The sequence below is a fragment of the Papilio machaon genome, chromosome 15, assembly GCF_912999745.1.
Source record: "Papilio machaon chromosome 15, ilPapMach1.1, whole genome shotgun sequence".
NCBI classification, from domain to species: domain Eukaryota; kingdom Metazoa; phylum Arthropoda; class Insecta; order Lepidoptera; family Papilionidae; genus Papilio; species Papilio machaon.
In genome coordinates this window covers 1,436,862-1,460,055 of record NC_060000.1, presented here as the reverse complement: position 1 = coordinate 1,460,055, position 23,194 = coordinate 1,436,862, and the positions used below count along the sequence as shown (strand labels likewise).

At 33.2% G+C, this 23,194-nt stretch overlaps 6 protein-coding genes across 11 annotated transcripts in view; 3 read left to right on the top strand and 3 right to left on the bottom strand.

The window, feature by feature from the left end:
• The first annotated feature begins 360 nt into the window (after positions 1 to 360).
• Positions 361 to 2,151, top strand: LOC106721052 (serine protease inhibitor dipetalogastin-like). Its single transcript, XM_014515917.2, has 2 exons — positions 361 to 504; positions 1,320 to 2,151. Exons 1-2 carry the CDS (start codon positions 492 to 494, stop codon positions 1,970 to 1,972), a joined length of 666 nt encoding a protein of 221 aa, XP_014371403.2. The 5' UTR covers positions 361 to 491; the 3' UTR covers positions 1,973 to 2,151.
• Positions 2,152 to 2,866: 715 nt separating this feature from the next.
• LOC106721028 (SWI/SNF-related matrix-associated actin-dependent regulator of chromatin subfamily A-like protein 1) lies at positions 2,867 to 11,537 on the bottom strand. 2 transcript variants are annotated; one of them, XM_014515860.2, is made up of 14 exons: positions 11,065 to 11,537; positions 10,696 to 10,811; positions 10,466 to 10,566; positions 9,817 to 9,951; positions 8,951 to 9,056; positions 8,695 to 8,778; positions 7,844 to 8,024; positions 6,846 to 6,996; positions 6,490 to 6,654; positions 5,759 to 5,915; positions 4,908 to 5,039; positions 4,187 to 4,312; positions 3,529 to 3,588; positions 2,867 to 3,363 (listed from the first exon to the last, which is right to left on the bottom strand). In XM_014515860.2, exons 1-14 carry the CDS (start codon positions 11,396 to 11,398, stop codon positions 3,157 to 3,159), a joined length of 2,055 nt encoding a protein of 684 aa, XP_014371346.2. In that variant the 5' UTR covers positions 11,399 to 11,537; the 3' UTR covers positions 2,867 to 3,156. The 2 variants fall into 2 exon arrangements, with proteins under 2 accessions (XP_014371346.2, XP_045537355.1); XM_045681399.1 differs by having other exon boundaries at positions 2,867 to 3,318.
• Positions 11,538 to 12,001: 464 nt separating this feature from the next.
• Positions 12,002 to 13,032, bottom strand: LOC106721026 (G patch domain and ankyrin repeat-containing protein 1 homolog). The gene has a single exon (XM_014515857.2). The coding sequence runs from the start codon at positions 13,030 to 13,032 to the stop codon at positions 12,109 to 12,111; it is 924 nt and encodes a 307-aa protein (XP_014371343.2). The 3' UTR covers positions 12,002 to 12,108.
• Positions 13,033 to 13,287: 255 nt separating this feature from the next.
• On the top strand, positions 13,288 to 14,414 carry LOC106721027 (congested-like trachea protein). The gene has a single exon (XM_014515859.2). The coding sequence runs from the start codon at positions 13,465 to 13,467 to the stop codon at positions 14,359 to 14,361; it is 897 nt and encodes a 298-aa protein (XP_014371345.2). The 5' UTR covers positions 13,288 to 13,464; the 3' UTR covers positions 14,362 to 14,414.
• Positions 14,415 to 16,477: 2,063 nt separating this feature from the next.
• Positions 16,478 to 17,628, bottom strand: LOC106720987. The gene is made up of 2 exons (XM_014515798.2): positions 17,223 to 17,628; positions 16,478 to 17,100 (listed from the first exon to the last, which is right to left on the bottom strand). Exons 1-2 carry the CDS (start codon positions 17,466 to 17,468, stop codon positions 16,651 to 16,653), a joined length of 696 nt encoding a protein of 231 aa, XP_014371284.2. The 5' UTR covers positions 17,469 to 17,628; the 3' UTR covers positions 16,478 to 16,650.
• A 751-nt stretch (positions 17,629 to 18,379) lies between these two features.
• Positions 18,380 to 23,194, top strand: part of LOC106720897 (NPC intracellular cholesterol transporter 1) — a 54,739-nt gene continuing 49,924 nt past the window's right edge. For all 5 annotated transcript variants that reach the window (XM_045681338.1, XM_045681340.1, XM_045681339.1 and 2 more), the window contains exon 1: positions 18,380 to 18,602. In XM_045681338.1, the coding sequence (XP_045537294.1) occupies positions 18,522 to 18,602 (81 nt within the window). In that variant the 5' untranslated portion in view covers positions 18,380 to 18,521. The remainder of the gene's footprint in view (positions 18,603 to 23,194) is intronic.

The following is a 23,194-nucleotide window of genomic DNA, read 5'->3' as shown; positions in this document are numbered from 1 at the left end:
AACAAAATCCGTACATAATGCCAAGTATGTATATAGCAAACTGGTTTTACACTCTCTATAGTTTGTGCCTTTATGACATAGACTTACCAAATTCTAAATTAACAAAAACCAAGGGACCGAAGACAACAACCAAAGTTAAAAAAACGTACAATTGTTTCCATAGTTTATATATATTTCTCAATAAAACATGAATGAATATTAAAAAGGAATCAATGTTTACAAATATGTGTGTATTGGCTCATCTTGACAACACAATTGCCCTTACAGAGGGTCGGGAAAAACGCATTGCGAGTTACTACGTCATTAGTCGGGTTTTACGAGGCCTTGTTTGAAATGCCCAACGTGATATAAACGAACGCTAGCCGCATACGATCGCATTGTAACTAACGCTACTAGCGCATTCGGATACTTTGTTGATAATCCTAGTTATTTGAAAGAATTTCAACTTTTTCATTGTAATTCGTGTTATCAAGCAAACTTTTATTTTCACAATGTATTTAACCGGTAAGTGTTAACTATTTAATTTTTAATCCCTGATAATACCTTACTAATATTATAAATTCGAAAGTTTAGATGGATGAATGTTTGTTTGAAGATATCTCCGAAACCGCTCAACGAATCTTGTTGAAATTTGGTACAGATGTAGAACATAGCCTGGAAGACCCCATATGCTACTTATTATGTTTATTTTAATTCCGCGTGGACAGACTCGCGGGCGACAGCTAGTATCGTATAAAAACAAATTGGTATTCTAGTTTTTTTAAAGGTAGAAAGAGAGATAGTAAGATGTTGTTTTAGTCATTCGGAAGTGGTATCTAGATAGACATTTAGAATGCTGTAAATCTTATTTTTGTTAACCTATTTTCGAGATAGTAGAGGAGACAATATTTTTGTTTTTGAGTTTTAAGACTTAAGCCAGATGAATTAAAAAAATAACAAAAATTAATTAAAGTGAGTACCAATTCTACTAGTTCACCAAGTTTCTTCTAGACTGTGAATTTACAATAGATGTAAAAGAACGAAGTAATTATTTCTCATGGCTATTTATTCACCATCTACATTACATAAGATAATTAATGCAACTTAGCGGAGAAAACAAACAGATCAAATACGATATTATTGTAAAAGTTAGCCTTCATGTCTAACATGTGTAGGTCAGGTATATAAGGACAGTTTTATCTAGTTACTACATAATGTAATATTACTAATTAGACTAGAAATCAAGAAATTAATCTTAGAATAACATCACAGATATCAGTATTTAAAGGGCGAATTTTGATACTTCTTCGTAATAGTATATTATTTTGTATTTTTCACAGGCACAATATCAATGTTAGTCCTGTATATATCAGTGACAACCGCTTTACCACCATGTGTTTGCACGCGCGAGAAAAATCCCGTATGCGGTTCAAATGGAAAAACTTATAGCAACGTTTGTATGCTCAACTGCGCTCGCGCATCTGATCCAGATCTCTCCCTACAAAGTTACGGTAAATGCGAAGCTCCCCCAGTTATCCCAGACAACTGCATATGCACGTTCGAATTCAATCCAGTATGCGGTACAGATGGTGAAACTTATCCCAATCCATGCACCCTCAGATGTCGCCAGAGACAAATCCACAGACTAGATATCAGCCATAGAGGAGCGTGTAGGAACATTCGAGATGTCGATGATTCTTGCGGTTGTAAGAATAGAGAAACAAAATTAGTCTGTGGCACAGATGGTTTCACGTACAATAACCCATGCTTACTGAACTGTGCTCGCGAAACAAATCCTGACTTACACGTACTCCATGTTGATTCTTGTGACGCAAATAAAGACGATTTTCCTAAAACGCCTCTTTGTGCATGTACGAGGAATCTACAGCCGGTGTGTGCATCAAACGGAATCACTTACGGCAACAAATGTCTTATGAAATGCGCGGGAACTCACCTCACTATAAAAGGACTTGGATCTTGCGATGAATTTTAATGTTGTTATTTATTTAAAATGCGTCATTTCGTACAAAGAATTGCAGTAACACCGCTAAAGGAATATATAAAGCTTGCCAAATTATTGTGGGTGTAAATTATAGGTTTAAATATTTTACGCAATAATATATTGCAAATGTGATACGAATTAGGTTATATTTTATTATTGATTTTCTATTTTGAAAATGGAATCAAATGAAGCTTTAATTTTTTTTTTTATAATTATTTAATGTATTTCTGAATTAAGTGCACAGATTATATATAAAAAAAAATATTTCTATTGTTTCATCGTGCCATATGAAACATTATTTAAATGACTCTAATCTTCATTGCTAGTACGTACGAATGGTTTACATCCAATACAGTTCCAATAGTTCAGTGTAGATAAGTGCTTTTTTGTTTTATTTGATAACATTAATTGTGGGAATTTATAATTGTTAAGTTATTACATAATTTACCATTTGTGTTTTTAATAAATTGTTACGATGTTAAGATTTTTTTATACCTCTTAAGATTCTTTACGTGTGAATATTTCGTTATATGAATTTAAAATTATTATTACCAAATAAGTTAAAAATAGTTACACTCTACACACGTCAACTTCAACACACTCATAAAAATGTTTAAAAACATAAAAAAAAACGAGAAATAAGACAATTTAATGTTTTAATTCATCATAACAACAAAAGTACTATTTTATTTTCATATTTACAAAAATAAACATTTAAAAAAAGACTATCTAAAGTTGACATCTTACTAATATTATAAATGCGAAATATTGGATGTATGGATGGATGGATATGGATATTTGTTAGAAAGTATCTCCATAACGGCTCAACGGAAATCGCTGAAATTTGACACAGATGTAGAATATAATCTGAAAGAACACATCGGCTACTAAGTTTTTTTTTTGATTCCGTACAATCGGAGTCTGGGGATACAGCTAGTTGGGAATAAATTAGAAAAATACATACATAAATACTATTCACATACAAAAACATGTGACCTAAGATTAATGACGTCATTCAGCAGCCGCGACTTGTACCGACATGTTTACGTTAGGAAATGTAAGATTAACAAACAAAACTTCATAAAACATCTACTGTTATTGTATGGGGATAGTAAATAACTTAATAAATCAAAATATATTTTAATAAATAGACGAAATAAATAAATAACAGTTGGTTATAATTCCAAATTCGCCAATAAATCATCATCTTGATCATGTTCTAAGAAAGATTCTTCGTTTTTAGTACATTCAGTTGCAGATTTACCATTCTGTGGCATATCACATTGTTGTATTGAATTCTTCCTTATATTTGTTCCCGGGATAAAATCGTTCTTGTTCTTTGTGTAATTCGGTGTTAAATATTGCGTTATATTATTATTTCCCTATAAAAAATAATTTCTTAATAAAATGAAACATTACTTGATAGAAAATTCATGCAAAATGTCACAAGAGAATAATTGCTATTAATTTTTCACAGGCGTCAGAATTTATAAAATTTTATTGCATGCAATTATTCAATAAAAAAAATTGTATGGAATAAAACATACCTGATGTGTTATTGTGGTGTCTTTAAATGTATCACCGCTTAGTCCCACGTTATTAAGTACCTGAAAAGAAAAAAAGATGACTCAAGCAAGAAAGTAGCTAAATAGACAGGTAAAAACATAGATATAATACCTCTTGATGAATTATGTCATATAAAGTGTTGGGGGTTAAATTTAAGCCTTCTTTCTCTCCCCACCCTTTTCTTATAAGGAAAGGATGGGAAGGGGCAGTGAATTTGACGGAGAAAGGCACACATAGGAAAGGCAATTTTCTATCTGTGCGTCCCCTTCTCCGTCGCTTTAATAGGCAATGCATCTGTAATCGAGAATGTCTGTGGGCAGCAGTCGCTTCGCCATTTCAGCGAATTCATGTAACCACTTACTCATTTGCCACCTTATAATTAAACAAAATATATCAAAATGTCATTAGTGTGACGCAATTATTTACCATAAAAATAAAAAATCATAAAAATAAAAAATCCTAAAGAAAAAATCAGTTCATAAATATTATACTAGTTGAGAATTCAGAAATGCGGACTCAATTTCGCCGTTTTTAATCCTGCTATTCGTTGAACTGCCTCATTTCAAAACAGCCTTGTTTTTTATAACAGTTAGCCGTAATATAATACGGCGGATTATACAATATGACTGCGACACATACATCTAATTTGTTCTGTAACATTGGCCAGATGAAGTCATCAGCTGTGTTGTTCGCCAACAAGTAGCGCACGCGCACCTCGCCGCAGCATCCGATACGATGTGCGCGAGACTCCGCCTGCATCAGCATCTATAATACGTTCATACAATATTAATCTATATATATAAAAGAAAGTTGTGTTAGTTACACTATTTATAACTCAAGAACGGCTGAATCGATTTGACTGAAAATTGGTGGGCAGGTAGCTTAGAACTAGGAGACGGACATAGGAACTTTTTTATCATGTGTGCATTTTTTTTTATTCCGCGCGGACGAATTCGCGGGTAAAAGCTAGTTATTACTATTTAAATATACATTTATATTAGTTTTATCTAAATTTAATAACATATTACAATGTTATATACAAAACAAACATTTAGACAACACAGAGGAAGTAATTCCATGTTTCACTTAACAATTGTGTATTCCGGGGACCTAATTTTAGTACTCTTTTTCTTCTAATAACTTTCTTTAAAGCAAATAAATAGAAAGAGAAATGGATTTGATGGAAGAAAGGGAGAATACTCTCTTTTTGTGCATCTGCAATTGCGGTTCCTCTAAGAGCAATGTTTTCAATGAATTTAGGTGGCCGTTCTGTGTTGCCATAAAAAATTCCTGTGACCGCTTTCCACCATTTAGTCCCACTTGTGAAGACATAAACTGATCACGAGGTGATGTAACTAACTCCAGGGTTCCAGTGCAGTTCAGCAAAGAGTACGAGGTTGGCTGCAGTGAGGGTGATGCCCGCGCCTGCTGCAGTCAGCGACAGCACGGCGCAGCGACACGCCGCCACGTGCTGGAACCTCTCCACCAACTCCTGTAACAACATCATTTTAGAATGCAATTGAAATTAGCATAGTTAATTAGTTAAATATGCTAAACTTTTATAAGTAAACTAGCTGTCGCCCGCGACTCCGTCCGCGCGCAGTTAAAAAAAAAACTAAATGGGGGTGGGGGGTTATGAAAAATAGATGTTGTCCGATTCTCAGACCTACTGAATATGCTCACAAAATTTCATGAGAATCGGTCAAGCCATTTCGGAGGAGTTCAAGTTCGAACCCCGTGACACGAGAATTTTATATATTAGATTTAAAAAAAATAAAGTGCTGATTAGAATATTTTTATTAACTTATTTTTAGCTATTTCAAGCTACGCTATTTCACTAGCGCCCTACTGTCAACTTAAAAAATGTCACCAAAACCTCTTTGTGCTGTTATTGTCATATAATTTTTTCTTTTATATAATTTTCTACATCTAAGTAGGTTTTATATATATTTAAAAGAACCAACCGCGACACTAGCGCCGCTCTCATTGTTTCAAATATCCTTGTTTAACTATAAATATTTTGATGTGTTATTTTTTATAACATAAGATGGCAAAAGAACTGAATTCGCTGAAATAGCGAAGGAACCGCTGTAAGAGGAATGTATTTTCTTGTCTTTCTGCATTTTCCCTTCCTAATCATCCCCTCCTAGTCCAGGACTAAGATTAGGTTGTTATTTATTGTCAAATGATGAGAAAGTTGTAAGAACTGACCGCTCTGGAGGTGGACGGCGTGTGTCCATCGATGCAGATGTACCTGGTGTTGAGCTGGTCCAGTGCAGCACAGACAGCCTGCACCACGCTGCGGTGATGAGCAAACACCAGAAACTTACCCACGCCTTCCTCTTTTATCACCTGCTTTATATATTTACTGGAACAACAATTGTTATGTAAAAAAACTATATAAAAACATAAATACGTATATAACTGTTCTTTGTATAGTCTCTATCATTAATACAAATGTTTGGATGGATGGATGTTTGTTTGAAAGTATCTCCGGAATAGCTCAACTGATCTTGATGAAATTTGTCACAAATGTAGAACATAATCCGTAAGAACACATAGGCTACTTTTTTTTATCCAACGCTATCGGAGTTGCGGACCACAGCTAGTCTATATAAATATATAAAAAAAATAGTGTTAGTTCCACTGAAAATCAACTAAGTTTGGTAACAGCTGAACCGATTTGGTTGAAAATTGGTAGGGAGGTAGCTTTGAACCAAGAGACAAACATAAGATACTTTTTGTCCCGTTTTTTTTTATTCTTCCCGGACAAAATCGCTGACAGAAACTAATGTTTATTAATTTATCAAATCGTAATAACATATTTTAAATTCAGTAAACATTTCATTCATACTGTTAAGGAACAGTAAAAGAATGCTACATATGATAGAGGTGTGCCAGAAGAGTGCCAAGTGGAAGTCCTTTGTGAGCTGTATACTGACCATATAGCTGGTGTCTTGACCCTGGCAGACTCCGTGAAGTAAGAGATGAGGGCAGAGTGTTTATCCGAGGGCCGACTTGCTCGCCACGTGTCCGCCATCTCTGACAACTCTTTCTGATCCTCTTTGCTGAACTGAAGTAATGACTCGTCCAGTAATACCGTCTCTCTGCAAACAATTCAGTCTCTGCTGTATGGATAGGCTTTAAGCTGTAGTATTTTGTGCCTGTTTTATTTACGCCATTTTGGGGCTAAATTAAGGGTTCACAAGTTGGGGAAAAGTAGAGAGTAAACTGAAAAAATTTGGAATCTCTAAATTAGTTAAACGAGTCTTAATTATTACGCGAGTGTGCCACTGACCTGGTCTTACTTTCGAGAGTGGTTAAAACTTGTTCCTTAGTTCTTCTGATAAGAAACTTCTTCTGCAGCAAAATCTGCAGCTCGGCGAGGTTGGACTGACCGGACATGTCCCAGCCGAAGTTAGTCTGTCTGCCCGCACAGTACCTCTTACCTACAATATATTGTTATACTATAATTGGCTGTGGCCTGCGACTCCGTTTGTGCAGAATTAAATAAAAAAATGTGTTATTCCAGACTATGTTCTATATTTATGGCAAATTTCATTGAAATCCGTTGAGCTTTTGTGGAGATACCTTCAAACATCCATCCATCCAAAAATTCGCATTTATAACATTAGTAAGAAGTAAGATTGATAAGAAATCAAATGCAGAGTTCTTAAAAGTGGTGATGATTGTGAAATGTAAGTTAATATTATTTTTCCTTAACTTAATTTGTTTTATTCTATAATTATTTTGAAGAAAATATCAAATTAATTTAAATAGTTAAACAGAAATAATTATCATCATGTTTATATGATCCTTAACCTAGCGAAGAATAAAATCAAAATTATTCTACATATTTTACATTAGAAACTGTCCATTTAAAATATCAGTACTACTCAATATCGTGACATGTTTACATTATGCCAGTACAGTAGAACATTAGCACTGGTCTGAAATGTACTGTTTTGTATCACTGGTACCATAATATTTACATTATGCCCTACTATACTGGCATAATGTAAACCAGGTGTAGTTTATGCGTGTGAGTGTACTTATGTGTATAAATGTGTACGTATACGTGCGTACATGTACGTAAATGTGTGTGTATATGTGCGTACATGTACGTAAATGTGTGTGTATATGTGCGTACATGTACGTAAATGTGTGTGTATATGTGCGTACATGTACGTAAATGTGTGTGTAAGTGCGTACATGTACCTAAATGTGTGTGCATATGTGCGTATATGTAAGTAAATTTGTGCGTGTGTACACGTGTCTCACTTATCTATTACTCACCATATTCAGTATATGAGCCGAAGAATTTGTTGTCAATAAGCAAGAGTTGTGTGTAAAGTTCAACGGGGCGGCTGAGTGCAGGCGTACCGCTCAGCAGCAGCACCCGGGCAGCGCCGCGACACACGCGGACTAATGCTGTTGTACACTGAGACTTGTTCGACTTCAAATGATGAGACTCGTCCTATACAAATTTATCATCATCAGCTCTCTGTATATCCACTGAGGGGCTCGAAGCCTAAGTCATGACTCCATAGTCAACCACGCTGGCCCAGTGCGGGTTGACTTTACACATATCATTGAATTTCTTCTCAGATATGTGCAGCATCAGGATGTTTTCCTTCATCGTAAGTCGGATAAATGTACATATGTAAATCAAACATCCCATTAGTACATGGCGAGATTCGAAGCCAGGACCTTCAGATTACAAGTTAGTCATGCAACAAAGGTTTTGCTGTGGGTTGACATTCCAAACATTTGAATAAAAACATATATTCACAACTGTTTAAAGAACTTGTAACGAACTTTTAATGCTGTTTTCCATCCTTTCCTTTTAAGAAAAGATGTGGAAGGGAAGGAGGACTAAAATTAGTCCACCGGCAACACACTCATCAGACTGTACGCGGAATTACTTCCACTTGACGTCTGTCTCCTGTGTGGTCGTGGTATTTCACCGGACGAGCCGACACATTCGTGCAACTGATGTTGTTGTTACTGGCATCTACCATTGTTACTGTGTTCTACATCTGTGCCAAACATCATCAAGATCCGTCGAGCCGTTCCGGAGATACCTTCTAACATACATCCATCCATCCATCCAATTATCCGCAGTAAGATAGTAAGATTCAACTTACAAGTATAACTACTCCAAAATTTTTACTCTTGAGCAAGTCTGTGTGCATACTTGTTATTTTATAGCTCACTATTACTACTTCTGTCTGAAAAACAAACTTAAGTTTCAATTAAAAACAATAAATATACATATATCAATAAAAAAAACAGATTGGAAAAAAAATACAAAATTTTGAAAATTATAGAATAAAGCTACTGCAATTTAACAAATAATAAAAAATCCATGCAAAATTATTAGGTATTTTTAATTATATCAACCTGTTTGTCAGCAACAAGCTGTGTGTCCTTCCCGCTGCTAAGTGTGACAATGTTCATGAGCGGCACTGAGGGAAGGAGCTCGTATACTTTGTTTTGCCATGTATCCCTAAATAAACATCACGTCATTAATATAACAATGCATTTAAAAACAACTATCTGCATTCATAGTTGACTATGGGCATTGGTAACTTCGGTATTTCGGCGAATTTAAGTACTTATAATAAAAAAAAGTAAAGGTCTATTATTATATTAATACATAAATGGTCTCCTTCAACTTTGTTAGCGAAGAATTTAAAAAAGTACCTAATGATACTACTTTACGATCAAAATCATTCCAGTCATTGGGATTATTACCTGGAATATTTTTCTGAATATTGTTGACATGAAAAATCTGTCATAATTATAGTTACTAGTGAAAAGAGAACATAAGAAAATAGCTCCATCTAACAACTTTGGAATGACAATCTTATGACATGTAATGTTCCTACTAGTAAAACAAATTGAACATTTGGGCAAACTTCGAAATCTGAACAATGAACATTTAAGTTAACAGTGAAGATTTTTTTTAAGATCTACTGCAAATAAAAGAAAAAAACACACAAACACCATTAGAAATAATGAAACATATTATATTATCTTACTAATATTATAAATGCGAATGTTTAGATGGATGGATGGATGTTTGTTTGAAGGTATCTTCAAAACGGCTCAACAGATCTTCAAGAAATTTGGCACAGATATAAAACATAGTCTGGCAGAATACATAAGCTACTTATTAATTATTTTTTTTAATTCCGCGCGAATAGAGTCGCGGGCAACAGCTAGTTTAATTATAATACTAAATTGACAATAAACTCAAAACTTACCTCATAGATGAAGTAGTGACAATAAGTAGTGGCCAATTATGTTTGTAGTAGCTTGCTATGGCTAAAGCCTGGAATGTCTTTCCGAGGCCCATGTCATCTGCTATCATACATCTACCACGATGTGCTATACCAAACCTAGTAAAAGTTATTAAATGTACTTAAAAATGTTTAATAACATAACTACGAGATTTACTACAAAAAAATGAATATGAAGTTGAAGGAAATATTTTTTGATGTCTTTTTAGCTAATTTGTAACAGTGAAAAAAATATTGAATATTCAATTTTATATAGAAGGGTTCTTACGTAAACTATTATAAACCACAATTTTGCGATTTACTCTTTGTTTTATGTTTTTAAATTAACTTAATATATACTAATAAATTAATTTATTATTATTATTATTAATTTCTGTGTAGATTTAAAGTAACGTTAAAAATAACTGTAGTTTCTCTATTGTAGTTTTCTCTATTGAATGTTCACGTTTGATGCATTCTAATAATCATATTAATGTCTTGCAAAAGTTGCGTATTGAACATACAATACTTTGCATAGGAGCCATTAATATTTCCTAGACTATAGACTTCAAGTTGGTGTAAAAATAGATTTTCATAATCCTACAACATATATATATATATATATATATCTAACCTGACACCATCTTCTTGAAATGGCATTAGCTTGTTTCTTAATGTTGCCTCCACAGGTGTCAGATCTATATTATTAGGATCTGTTATATTCTCTCTTACAACCTGAAACAATACACAATAAGAAACAACAAATAAATAAGTTTGGATACAAAAAAAAAACAGAATATTCTTATTTTAAAATTCACTAATTAAATAAAAATACTGCATGGTATCTTGTCCGATACTATATACCTTTAGAACGTAAGCAGGTAATGCACCAAGAACAACATGCGGTGCCAATGGAGCTACTTTGGACATCAGCTGTTCATAATCCTCTATTGAGAAATTCCACAACTTTGTATTAGCATCTGTAATATAAAAACAACTATGGTCACAAATCAACAAAATCAAAAGGTAATAAAATCAAAATAAACTCCACAAATTACAGACTAAACATTATAAGATAATAAAGAGACTGGGAGTATTTAATTGTAGTGTCTGATATATTTTTTTTATAAAGATATATTGTATGGCTTTAAATAAAGTAACCTAGTAAGTCAGTTTAACCAATTTATTAGGTGATTTCTAATGTACTATAGTTTAAATTGTTTGTTTACTTACCATAGCATTTAGATGATATAGATTTGAAAATATTAATAAGTGGAACACAGAATTCTGATGGATTTACTTCGAATCTACTCTCCGATATCAAGTATATTGTTCCACTAACAACCTTAGTCACAGGAATATTTTCCGATTCATTTATTTCTGGTTTTTTGTATGGATGGTAAAGTTTACGACCGTTTATATTTTGGGCAGTAAAAGAAGGACTACCCTGAGTAGTATTCGATATAGAAATATTTCCCAGAGGGCTATTCGGTGAAGATAATTTCGTTTGTCTCTTTTGTATTGCTGCTAAACGTTTTCTCTCAATTTCTTCTTTACTACACGACATTTTGTCTATTCTCCACTTTTATCAACTTATTTTAATTTGAGTTAATTATAAATTAAATAACATTCAAATCTCACATCAACCACTTGCAAAAAAATCACGTCTAAACAAAAAGCGCTTTATTTTCAAACTTTCAATGACAGAAATCCGAAACAGAAACTGACAATGACAATTTCCGGACAAAACAACATTGACAATTGACAATCGAAAAAACGCAATCGTTTGGAAATGGCATATCTATACAAATTAATAAATTGGAGTGTCGGTATGTAATACCAAAAAAAAAAACATATTTGGTACACATGATGTTTTTTTAATTCTACGCTGACGAAATCACGGGCGATCGCTAGTCAGTCATAATGTGTTGTGTTCAGTGTTTTGGTTCATTAACAACAATAATTTTCCCTTAAATGTTAAATTACATCGTAAACCTTCAGCAATGTTACTGTAAAAAGTAAAAGTCAATTAAACAGAACAACAAACCTAATTGACAAAGACAATCCAGTAAAAAATATGAATTTACTAATCGATTTCATAGGAATTATTTTTAAGTTTTTAATGTAAAAGGGTGTAAATAAATACCAAATGCTTCACAAGTATATATTTTTAAGACATTCCTTTTTATATTTTGTACATTGTTTAACATTGTTAAAATATTTGGATAGGATTGGCTTGCACATCACAGTACTTCTGTAGCAGAACTGTTACAGCAATTAATAAAATTGTCTTCTAAAGTTTATTTCCAGTAGCCTGTTTTTGTGGTCATTCCTTGCATTTAAATTCTTACATTTTGCCTTTTCATGTTCTTCATTTAAAATTGTTTCTATTGTTTTTTTCTTATGCCCTAAACCAGTCTTATCAATTTTCTTTGTAGCTTTGATAGGGTATTTCTTCCCTGAACCATCAGGACCTAAACCTGCCTCCTTATCCCAGCCACCTCTCAACATTATCTGATAACCTTTATTTGATTCAGGTATAACATAGTTTGTGGGTATTTTTCTTCCTTTACTAGCATTTATATTGTGCAAAGTTGATGATAAATGCTGTTGTTTATTTAAAAACTTCTTATTGTTGCAGATATCACAAATATATTCATCCATGGAGTTGATAGTAGGCATTTTCCTTGGTTCTTTAGTCTCCTCATCAGATTTGTGACTAAGGAGTATATCAGCCAAAGTGAAATTTCTATTCTTGATAACTAAACTACGTGCAGAATTGCCTGCAGTATCTCTTACAGACATATCAATACCTCGTTTAAGGAGCTCTTTCACAATTTCCACAGCATTTGCTTGACAAGCTATCATAAGCAAACTCCATCCGAAACTATCACATACGTTTATTTTATCGGGAAATGCATCTAAAATTTGTATAAGCTTGACTACGTCATTATTTTGTACAGAAAGAAATAATTCTCTTTCACAATATTGTACTTCGTTTGTGCAAGCTTTTCGTTTTGTGCCTCTTTTTTTATCTGATCTGTATGTTTCTTTAGCTGGAACAGGATATTTAACTTCTTTTACTTCTTCTAAATATAATTTCTTAGCTTCTGTTCCACTCAATATCGATTGCTGCAAAGCTGGTGCTCTTTGTGTTGGTGAAGTTGGTCTCACAAAATGTGTGTACAATTTTCTGTTCATTATTATTATTTCTAACTACACATTTTACTAAGTATATATAAGATCTAAGTGTAAACTAAAGAAATAAAAACTGATGGAAAATAGAAAAAAATACTACTAACATCATAATATTTTATGAGTTGACTGATGTCAAAAACATATCATCATCAGTCATGTCAATTTCAAAAATCTAAATATGTCAAACAAAGAGTATACATGACTGAAAAAAATCTGTAATAATATGGCAACAATTTAATCAACAATATTTCATCGATGACGTTTGTTATCTATCTTGATATGTTGTATATAAGTATAAATGTGAAAGAAAGTAAACTTTGGCCAACTTTGATAAACAGCTCTCGTGGACTGGACTTTGACATTTTAATTTTGTGTTGTTTCAACTGTGGGAGTGATTGACCTTCCTTTCTATTCTACTAAAGACAAATAGCGAAAATGTCGGAGAAGAGTAGCCCCATAAAATATTTTTTGAGCGGTGGTTTTGGTGGTGTTTGTACTGTTTTATCAGGACATCCGATGGACACGATAAAAGTGAGATTACAAACAATGCCTCTACCAAAACCAGGAGAAACCGTCTTGTACAAGGGAACTTGGGACTGTTTTAAAAAAACTGTGCAGCTTGAAGGATTCCGTGGGCTTTACAAGGGAATGTCAGCGCCTTTAACAGGAGTAGCGCCTATTTTTGCTATCAGTTTCTTTGGTTTTGGTTTAGGTAAAAAGTTAATAAAGTCGGACGAAGATCAAGTACTTACAAAGACAGAATTATTTGCTGCAGGTGCTTTTTCTGGTGTGTTCACAACTTCTATTATGGCTCCGGGCGAAAGGATAAAGTGTCTACTCCAAATTCAACAAGGTGCGAACGCGCCACAGAAGTACAAAGGCATGGTCGACTGTGCCAGACAGTTATACGCAGAGGGTGGTATCAGAAGCATCTACAAAGGAAGTGTTGCTACTATTTTGAGAGATGTGCCAGCTAGTGGTATGTACTTCATGACATATGAGTGGATAAAAGAGGTCCTTGTACCAGAGGATGCAAGTAATAAACTGAAGATGGTGGCTACCATAGTAGCTGGAGGTTGTGCGGGGATAGCTAACTGGCTGGTGGGCATGCCGGCCGACGTACTCAAGAGTAGACTTCAAACAGCCCCAGAGGGTACATACCCAAACGGTATGAGGGATGTCTTCAAACAGTTGATGGAGAGAGAGGGTCCATTAGCTCTGTATAAGGGAGTAACTCCAGTCATGATCAGAGCTTTCCCAGCAAACGCTGCATGCTTTGTTGGGTTTGAATTGGCTATCAAATTCTTGGACTGGGTTGCACCTAACCTTTGATATTATTAAAAAAATACCTAGTAGAGATTTTTAAAAGTTTAGTTAACTTTCTGTAAGTTAAAATATGTTTATCTGTAACATAATTGTTTTTACAATTGTATGGAGCACAGATAATTTTTGATTGTGATTCTTCATAATTCAGAACATGACAATGTTTAGGCATTAATACAGCATGTAAATAAATATCAAAAATATATTAAGTATATAATTAGGTAGTAAATTCAATTTCACTGTAAGTTTTAACAATGTTTGTTATATTTACTGTAAATAAAACAAAACAAAAAAATCATTTGTTAAATTATTTATTTTTGATATTTGTTATGAGATGTTTTAAATCAAATATTGCCACTGATTGTATTTTGCACGCAATAGAAAATAACAGACTTGTAGAAGACTATTTTGTTCAGTGCCTTGAATAAACACTATTTTCTACTAATTTGTTTTTTTATTTTCTTTACAAAATTCTCATTCTTTTTATAATTACTAGCTGTCGCCAGTGACTCCATCGATCCACATAAAATTAAGAAAAAATCTTACAAAGTAGAATATGCAATGTTCCAAATTAAATGCAGACCCGTTCAATTGGGTAACAAAAATGTATCCATCCAAAAATTCATTAATAAAATAAACATTAATACAATTATATTTACTGTTTTCATGAAGGACAAGTTTGTTATCTCACATTAAGGTTATTGTAATCTTGTACATCGAATATTTACTTACCATAAGATAGAACCTACTTTAAGATAAGTTTTAAATAAAGATAACAAATTGTTACACTATTTTTTATATACAGAGATAGGACTATATACAATAAACAGTTAAATTTGGATAAGCAAAAGTCCAAGGGACTAACATTTTTTTGACTTATAGATGTTTCTCATAAACTTGAGTTTTTTGCTTATGAAGGTACTGAAACAGCCGTTATCCATTATAGAGGCTTAATAATATACCCGGCACTAAAATCCATTCACTTTGAATAAAATAATAATTATTATAATCTTGTACAAATCACAACATTTGAAATTCTCAGTAATAGTAATACATTTACAATTTAATTGGTAATACAGTATAACCCGTTTAATACGATCACGCTTAATACGATTTCTCGCATAATACGCCGCTTTACGCCAGTCCCTGCAACTTGAGACATATTCTCATACATTTCTTAACGCTTAATACGATTCGTCATCCCGTTTAATACGCCCTCGCTCAGGCCATACGCCCGCACTCGAGGCCAGCCGAGACCGCTCTAACGGCGAGGATGAGCCGTCGTGTTGGTAGAAGAAGAACCCCATGTACTGCACGGTTTTCCTGGATATTCTTCCATTGACGACAATGTAGCACCGTACGAAATTCAATAAATTGAAGATCTTATTGAGAATGTGAATAACACACAAAACGAGGCCTATATAAGTGATAATGATAAAGACGAAGATGAGTTGACTCCGGTTTTATCAAACGCCCGGGCATTATCAGCTGTTAATGATTTAAGATGCTATGTTGCTTCTTTGGATCAAAGTGAAGACGCACTGCAAAAGTTGCATTATGTTGCAAATCTTTTAATTGCTAATGCATCAAAATCTTTCTGTCAAACCAAAATAAGTGATTATTTTAAATACAATATGTATTGTAATATGTAATGTATTGAATGTACATAATTTAAAATAATAAGAACAAAATACATAATAATATGTAGTAAGTTTGTTTATTTTCCCTATCCCGCATAATACGCTTTCTCGCTTAAGACGCGTTTTAGGTGGGGTCCCTGAGAAATCGTATTAAGCGGGTTTTACTGTATATAAATTACAAGTCATAAAAGTAAAAGTTATAAAATCTATCTTATGATAACAAAATCTCAATTTAAACCAAGAAATTGTTTGCACAAAATAATTTGATTAAAAATGAGCACACAAATACATAGATTTTTTTTTGCCAAAAAATTCTGGTTAAGCCATGATTTTAATCTATTATGTATTTAATATTGACTTTATTATTAATGAAAGTAAATACAGAGTGTGTAAAATTACATTTTAATTACAATAATTCCCCAAAAGATATAAGAAGTATTTCAGCTATGCAGGAATGCTAAATTTAGAGAATTTCAATTATGTGTCATTAAAAAAACTGCAACTGTACATGTGATTAAAGTGGTTTTAGGCGCTAAAAACATCAGGACTATTTGCTCGTCCAGTTCCAACTGTATCTCTTTAGTCTATTTATCTAAGAATCTTATTTAAAATATGACAAAACAATAACTGCTAACTTATTTATATTTTTTAAATGCATTCATTTCATATTTGTGAGTTCTTTTGCTATACTTTTAAGTGCATCATTTTGTTCTTTCATCAATGTTAGCTTCTGTTTCAAATACTCCTTTTTAAAACTCAAATAATCTTCTTTCATCTCTAATTTTCTCTGTTCCTGTGCAGCTATTATATCACAACTTAAGTTACAACTGCCTGAATTTTTTGAGGAATTTTTGTTTTTTTTCGGAAAGTTTATATCCACCGTGGATATATTAACTTTTTGTTCCGGTAATGATTCAGGTTCGCTTAAAGATGCAGCAGATATGTCACTTAAATTTTCTTCATGCATATCTTCTAGTGGAGTCTCCTCATTGGAACTTTTAATACCCAATGCCTCTTGTTCAGCCTGAGTCAGGAAAACATTAGATGTGGTTACTCCATTTGTTTCTGCGCGCCTCCTTTTAGTATTACATCGTAGATCATACCATGTCTAAAATAGAAAAGATAAATTATAAATGTATCTGCCTTCACATTCCATTAGCCATCAGTTAAGCTGGCGTTTACTAAAATAAATATTTCAAGTTAGGGTGACTTAAAAAAAGTTATATGTACCTTCCTCCATTGCGTCCATGTTTTCTTTGCTCCCGGTATAGCATTACACTCGTTAGCTATGCTACGCCATATATTTTGTGAGTCCTTGTAATTAAAATTTTGGTTTAATTTGCACGATATCAACTCAGGGTGTTTTGTGATCAATTCAATGAGCTTCTTTTTTTGATTAGCAGAAATGTATACGCATCTCTGCCTTTCCCTTCGTTCCATGACATTAAGCAATAAGTAAGCAGTTAGTTGTAACATACATATACGGTTTTATCGATTTTGACGATGCGTTTTTAAAAATTTCAAAGCATTTCCTGCAGTGCAAATAATCTAGAATAAAAATTAATTAAACAACGACTAAATTTCTTTGACTAACTAGTATTAAGTTCAATATTTGTCTGACAAAACATGTTAAAGCAAAGATCACTAATCCAACTCAAACAAACAATATAATATTTCGATTCGAAAAGGATCTTGTGGCAATCGGAAAATATCTGAACTGTCAATGTCATCTTGACAACATCATATTTTGACCAGGAAGTGAGCTGAGCGGTTTAATGTTGCCGTTCCCATAATATCGAAATTGCATATAAATATGACTCATGGTGTTATGACGCGTAGGTTAATTTGTTAATTTTGACATTAACAGAGGGGCGAAACGACTTTCGAAAAAAGTAAGGAGATTTTTACCCTTGAAACTTATAAGCGCCCCTCTGCTAACGTCAAAAAACTGCAAAGGATCAAGATTCTTCTTGTACTATAGCTATCATGTCATTTTCTAAGAAGGTTTTATTGAATTCTGACAGAAACAATCATGATAGCAGTAGCAGCATAGACCTTTTTAAAAGGTTTCATACTCCAGTGGATAGCAGCGCTACTTTATCCAATACAGCTTCCCTAGATAAAGTGCATTCCAAAGAGAAGGCAAAAGCTAAAGCAAAAATTTAAAAACGAAGAACTTTTGTTTACTTTTTTAGATTTGAATTCTTGTAGAGTAATATATAATTGAAGTACAATTTTGCTTATTGGAACATAAAAAAATATAAAACGTACTTAAAATATTTTAATGCAGTGATATTTAATTATAATGTACTCTTTGGACGAAGCTGTCTATGCTTTTTTATTTTTCTTCCATCACACTCTTTGACTTGATCATTCGATTAAAAGTCTTGACGGGAATAGGGTGTGTTTTAAGTTATTTCGGAAATTAGTGTTTCCCAGTGTCTCCTCCATTGTTATTCTTTTATAGTGTAATTATGATATGACAAAATACTTAAGTTGCAAATAAATAGTGAATTTGAATACTCCGCAATGGCAGGTGTTCATCCAAGATATTCGCGGAGATTGCTTCAAGCCTTGAGTTACCTGTTTTTGATATCCTTTGCAGAATATGTAAGTATCAAAGAATGATTACTTTTTATTGTTCCGCGCTATTAATTATAACGCGAGAGTCATGTTGTGAACTATTCGTCATGTTTTTATTGTTTGCTTACGTATTGTAATGTACCGTACGCTATTTTCTAATTTACCTACATTTGCCCTATAATTTTTTTATCAGATTTGTGCCGATGAGAGAAACTACGCACTCTTAACATAAGTTAACATATTAAAATAATAATATTTTATTGTTCTCCATAGTAAATAAAGAATAATTATCGCAATATTCTATCTTATTTTGTCTCCATTCTGATTTGCTTAAGAATTAGTCAATAATCATAGAGGAACGTAAAAAAAAATCTTTGTTATACACAAATACACCAATAGTAATCCTGTTTGAAATATTGATCTTTGCTTTAAACTGGAAACATTTACTGTTAATAATAGATTTGGATCTTTTGTTATGCTTGTCCATATAATTTTTTGTTACTTACATCTCTCTAGAGTTGGTCAATCATGGCTGCGGATCGTGGTTAGCATCAGGTTTAGTACTGGAGTAGATGATTCACTGACACCGATTGCGGTTCAGTGTGACTCTCATGATTGCATAGAAATTGGTTGATGACTGGTTCTTCACTTTGTTGCTTCATCTGGTCGGTGAGAGGCCATACAATCTCCTGCTTTCACCACTATGATCTCTTTAGGCTTTCGTCTCCTCTGTGCATTGTGTGGCCGAAATATGCAAGAATGTGTTACATACTATAGAGTTACGTTATGTAGACATAACAATGTTATAAAAAGTGAAGGTTTTTAATTTCTGATTAACAAATTATTTTCAAAATTTTTGTTTATATTTGCATGTATAAGTTTGAAGATTGTTAAAATGAGTTCTGCTTTAGAAAACACACTATTGGTTTTGAAACAACAGCCCCAAATTTTCAACATAATATCAATCTTATGTTATCTTGCTTCTTACTAATATTATAAATTTGAATGTTTAGATGAATGGATGTTTGTTAGAAGTTATCTCCGGAACAACTTCACGGATCTTGATGAAATCTGGCACAGAAATAGAACATAGTTTGGAAGAACACATAGACTATATATATATATTTTTATTCACTGCGGACAGAATCGTGGGCGACGTCTAGGACATTATAAATGCGAAATTTTGGATCTAAGGATGGATGCATGTTTCTTAGAAGTTATGTCCAGAACTATACAATGGATTTTGATAAAATTTGGCTCATATGTAAAAAATAGTCTGGAAGGACATTTTTTAATATCGACTGAACGAAGTCTCGGGCGACAGTCAGTTCAATAAGTGAACAGATAAATTTCTTGATGTTTCAATTCACAATTTATCCTATTAAAATTTATTATATGGAACTTCCTCCCCTAGCCTTTAATGGCCATCAATGAACAAGTTGTGTCTGCCAATTAAAATTAATTCATACTATTAACGAAATGCGCCGTCTCAATTGATTCTAGAAGTTTGGAGAGCTGCATGATGATTGACATGCAGGCACTCATATTAATTGGACTCTAATGAAAATGTCTTCTAAATGTCTATCATTTTTTAATGCAAATAGTATATTTTATTTCATATCATTTGTAATTATATTAGTCTGAAGTCTGAGTTTATATTTGTGAAGTAAGTTTGCAGTTTGCTGTATAAAGGTTTCCCATAGCCTATAGTACTCTACAATATAAGGATTTATTTGACTGATATAGGCACTTCAGACTTGTGCAATGTGTACATTATGTACACATTGTACATCTTATGTACATGTTGTTGATATAGTGTACAGTACATATTGTGCACTATGTAACATTACTTTCCTATGTTTTCTGTTGTCTGCTGATACTAGCCTGTTTTCACGGCCGCGACCTTTTTAGGCTTTCGCCGTGAATATTGCGGCGAAGCATAAATCGATAGCTTTTATTTGTAAGTGTTGAGCACGCGACGTAATTTATACCACCATTTTCTCTATCGCTCGTAAACTATTTGTTGGAAAGTGTAGTAGTTAGTGAGCATAATTTTATATATAAAAGAGCCTTCACTTGTTGAAACTGTGTTTTATTTATCTTTTGGTAGGGTTAAGACTTTCTTGGTTGAAAAAAAGGCAGAAGATTATTTCTATAAAGATTTTACATGTGGCATCTCCTATTAACACGTTCACTGCCAATAATTTTTTGGTATGAAAGCGAACTCACCAGGAAAAATAGTGACACTGTCCGTGTTATAATGTAGAGCAAACCTTGGTTATTTAATCGAACTAGTATCCTTGCATTAAAGTGCTTACACCGTTTTTTAACTTTAAAGTCAGAGGCCGACTCTTTGAGGTTAAGAGGAAAGGCCGTATTTTTAAACGAAACATTCATGTGCTTTTTTTTTACGATCATATCTGAAGAATTACTATCAATATATATCAATAAATATCTAGAAGAACGAAAAAATTATGTTCCGGCGTTTATTGTAAAAAAATTTTTCGTTCAGTGCAGTAACGCATTTCAAATTCAACATGAAATTGTATATTCCATGTTTTTAAGACTTTTTGACATGTTTTTACTAGTAAGTGGTAACAATTAACAAATATTGATTGTTCTCGAAGGACCATTTTTATATTTGTGTTTATTATAATATGTTCACTGAGCGAAGTTGGCAGAATGAAAGCAAGTCAAGGCTGTGTAAAAATGATGGCTACTTTTTAAATTTACTATACTAATTTAGAATTTATGAAAAGTGTGTAATTGATATTGTTTATGTAGGTTAAGGTTAAAGTAGTTTTAACTTTTCTCAACTGTTTTTTTGAAAGGGTTCTCTATTCAGTTGTTTCAGTGGTAGGAACTAACAGCGATATTCACATCCAAATACATATGTCTCGTTTCGATTGGAAGTCTAAATTATGTCAAAATCCAATGGCGGCCATTATCGTATTTGAAAGTCAAGTTTCTGAAGTTCAAGTTTAGTTTTTTCATGAAAATGCCAGTTAATATTGAAAAATAAGGATAAGTAATGATATATAGTTATGTGAGAAAACGTGTTTTATTAGAAATACATAAAAGAAAGTTGTGTTAGTTACACTATTTATAACTCAAGAACGGCTGAATCGATTTGACTGAAAATTGGTGGGCAGGTACCTTAGAACCAGGAAACGGGCATAGGATAATTTTTACCCCGTTTTCTATTTTTTATTCCGCGCGGACGGAGTCGCGTGTAAAAGCTAGTTAGAAATATTTTGTGATTTACGATTTAGCGTATTTTATTTTAAATTGTATTCTGTCTATGGCTAGGGATTTTGACTGGAATTAATTATATATGACATATCCACGTGGTAGAAGAAACACCAGGAATAGCAGTTAATAATAAATTATTATTAGCTTCCAATAGAAATACTTATATTATCACTGTGTTGTGGACTTAATGCGTGTTCTAATTAATCTATAAAACATTCGTTAACAGTGTAAAACATGAATGGAAACCATAGAGTCTTTGATATCGTTCGAATCAAAACCAATAAAGAGCATGTCAAGGGCTAATAATCATATAGAGGAACGTTTGTTATATAACGGCTCTCAGTAACTACTTCTTTGGTTTGATAATGTCCATTGATCTTTTTATTGGGCGCTCCCAGCCTTAAAACTAACCTTAATACAGAGTGGATAGTTACAAAACATCTCGTGTCATAAAAATGTCAAGATTAGTGACACTAATGTGAACTTTTGTTGGGGAGATATAGACGGCATTTTGTCTACTATGACCTTAGGGAACATACCCATACTACGTGACCTATTTTTTAAGATTTTTCGACCCCTCCCTCCCCTCGGTGACCATTCGTAGTATATGCCAATACCACCCCCTCCCCCTTTAGTTTTCACGTAGTAATTCATAATTATGATTTTTAATCATTTCACAGGCAAAAATTGAAAAAAATAATAATTTGACTCATACTCGTCTTTATTGCATAAGACTGCAATAAAGACGACTTCCAAAACACATAAAACTTCTTGTAGCCTCCTGGATAGAATCCGCAGAGGTCGCACGCGAGACAGGTTGTCCACTGCACCACCATGCACCAACTGTGAGTTTACAAAGCGCTAAACACCGCGCTATATTCGAATATAGGTCGAAAAATACGAGATTTCTCTCATTAAAATCGACTACGTGACAAAAAGCTGAACCAAGTGACTGACCGTAGTATTTTAAAGACTCCGCCCCCCCCCTAAACGGGTCACGTAGTATGGGTACGTTCCCTTACAAGGGAGACAACCTGATTCATAATCCATATCGTTCTTTGGAATGTCAAGAATGAAAAGAGACATTTCACAAGGATATTTGGTTAATAGTAATTGTACTTTAAGAAGGTTTGAATAAAATATATATGATATTTAACAATAGATATAGTAAATAAGTTTAATATTATGTGATAGAGTTTGAAAAATAGACAGAGGTGTGGTGATAAAACGGAAATTTGTATTTTCGAAGCGATATGTACATTTTTAAGGCGGGCGTGTTGTTGGTTGATCGTAATTCATAGTTCAGCTATTGGGTAGTATATCTATCGTTGTCTGATTGACAGTAAGGTAATGTTTTTACGGGTATG

What these genes read in the sequence shown, in the direction of transcription:
- LOC106721028 (XM_014515860.2), bottom strand. Translation starts at nt 11,398, where the DNA reads ATGTCGTGTAGTAAAGAAGAAATTGAGAGAAAACGTTTAGCAGCAATA. An exon ending in TACCTGCTTACGTTCTAAAG is followed by an intron (nt 10,567 to 10,695) that starts GTATATAGTATC and finishes GTATTGTTTCAG; the next exon opens with GTTGTAAGAGAGAATATAAC. An exon ending in ATTTTGGAGTAGTTATACTT is followed by an intron (nt 8,025 to 8,694) that starts GTAAGTTGAATC and finishes AAATTTGTATAG; the next exon opens with GACGAGTCTCATCATTTGAA.
- LOC106721026 (XM_014515857.2), bottom strand. Translation starts at nt 13,032, where the DNA reads ATGAACAGAAAATTGTACACACATTTTGTGAGACCAACTTCACCAACA.
- LOC106721027 (XM_014515859.2), top strand. Translation starts at nt 13,465, where the DNA reads ATGTCGGAGAAGAGTAGCCCCATAAAATATTTTTTGAGCGGTGGTTTT.
- LOC106720987 (XM_014515798.2), bottom strand. Translation starts at nt 17,468, where the DNA reads ATGTTACAACTAACTGCTTACTTATTGCTTAATGTCATGGAACGAAGG. An exon ending in CATGGACGCAATGGAGGAAG is followed by an intron (nt 17,101 to 17,222) that starts GTACATATAACT and finishes TTTCTATTTTAG; the next exon opens with ACATGGTATGATCTACGATG.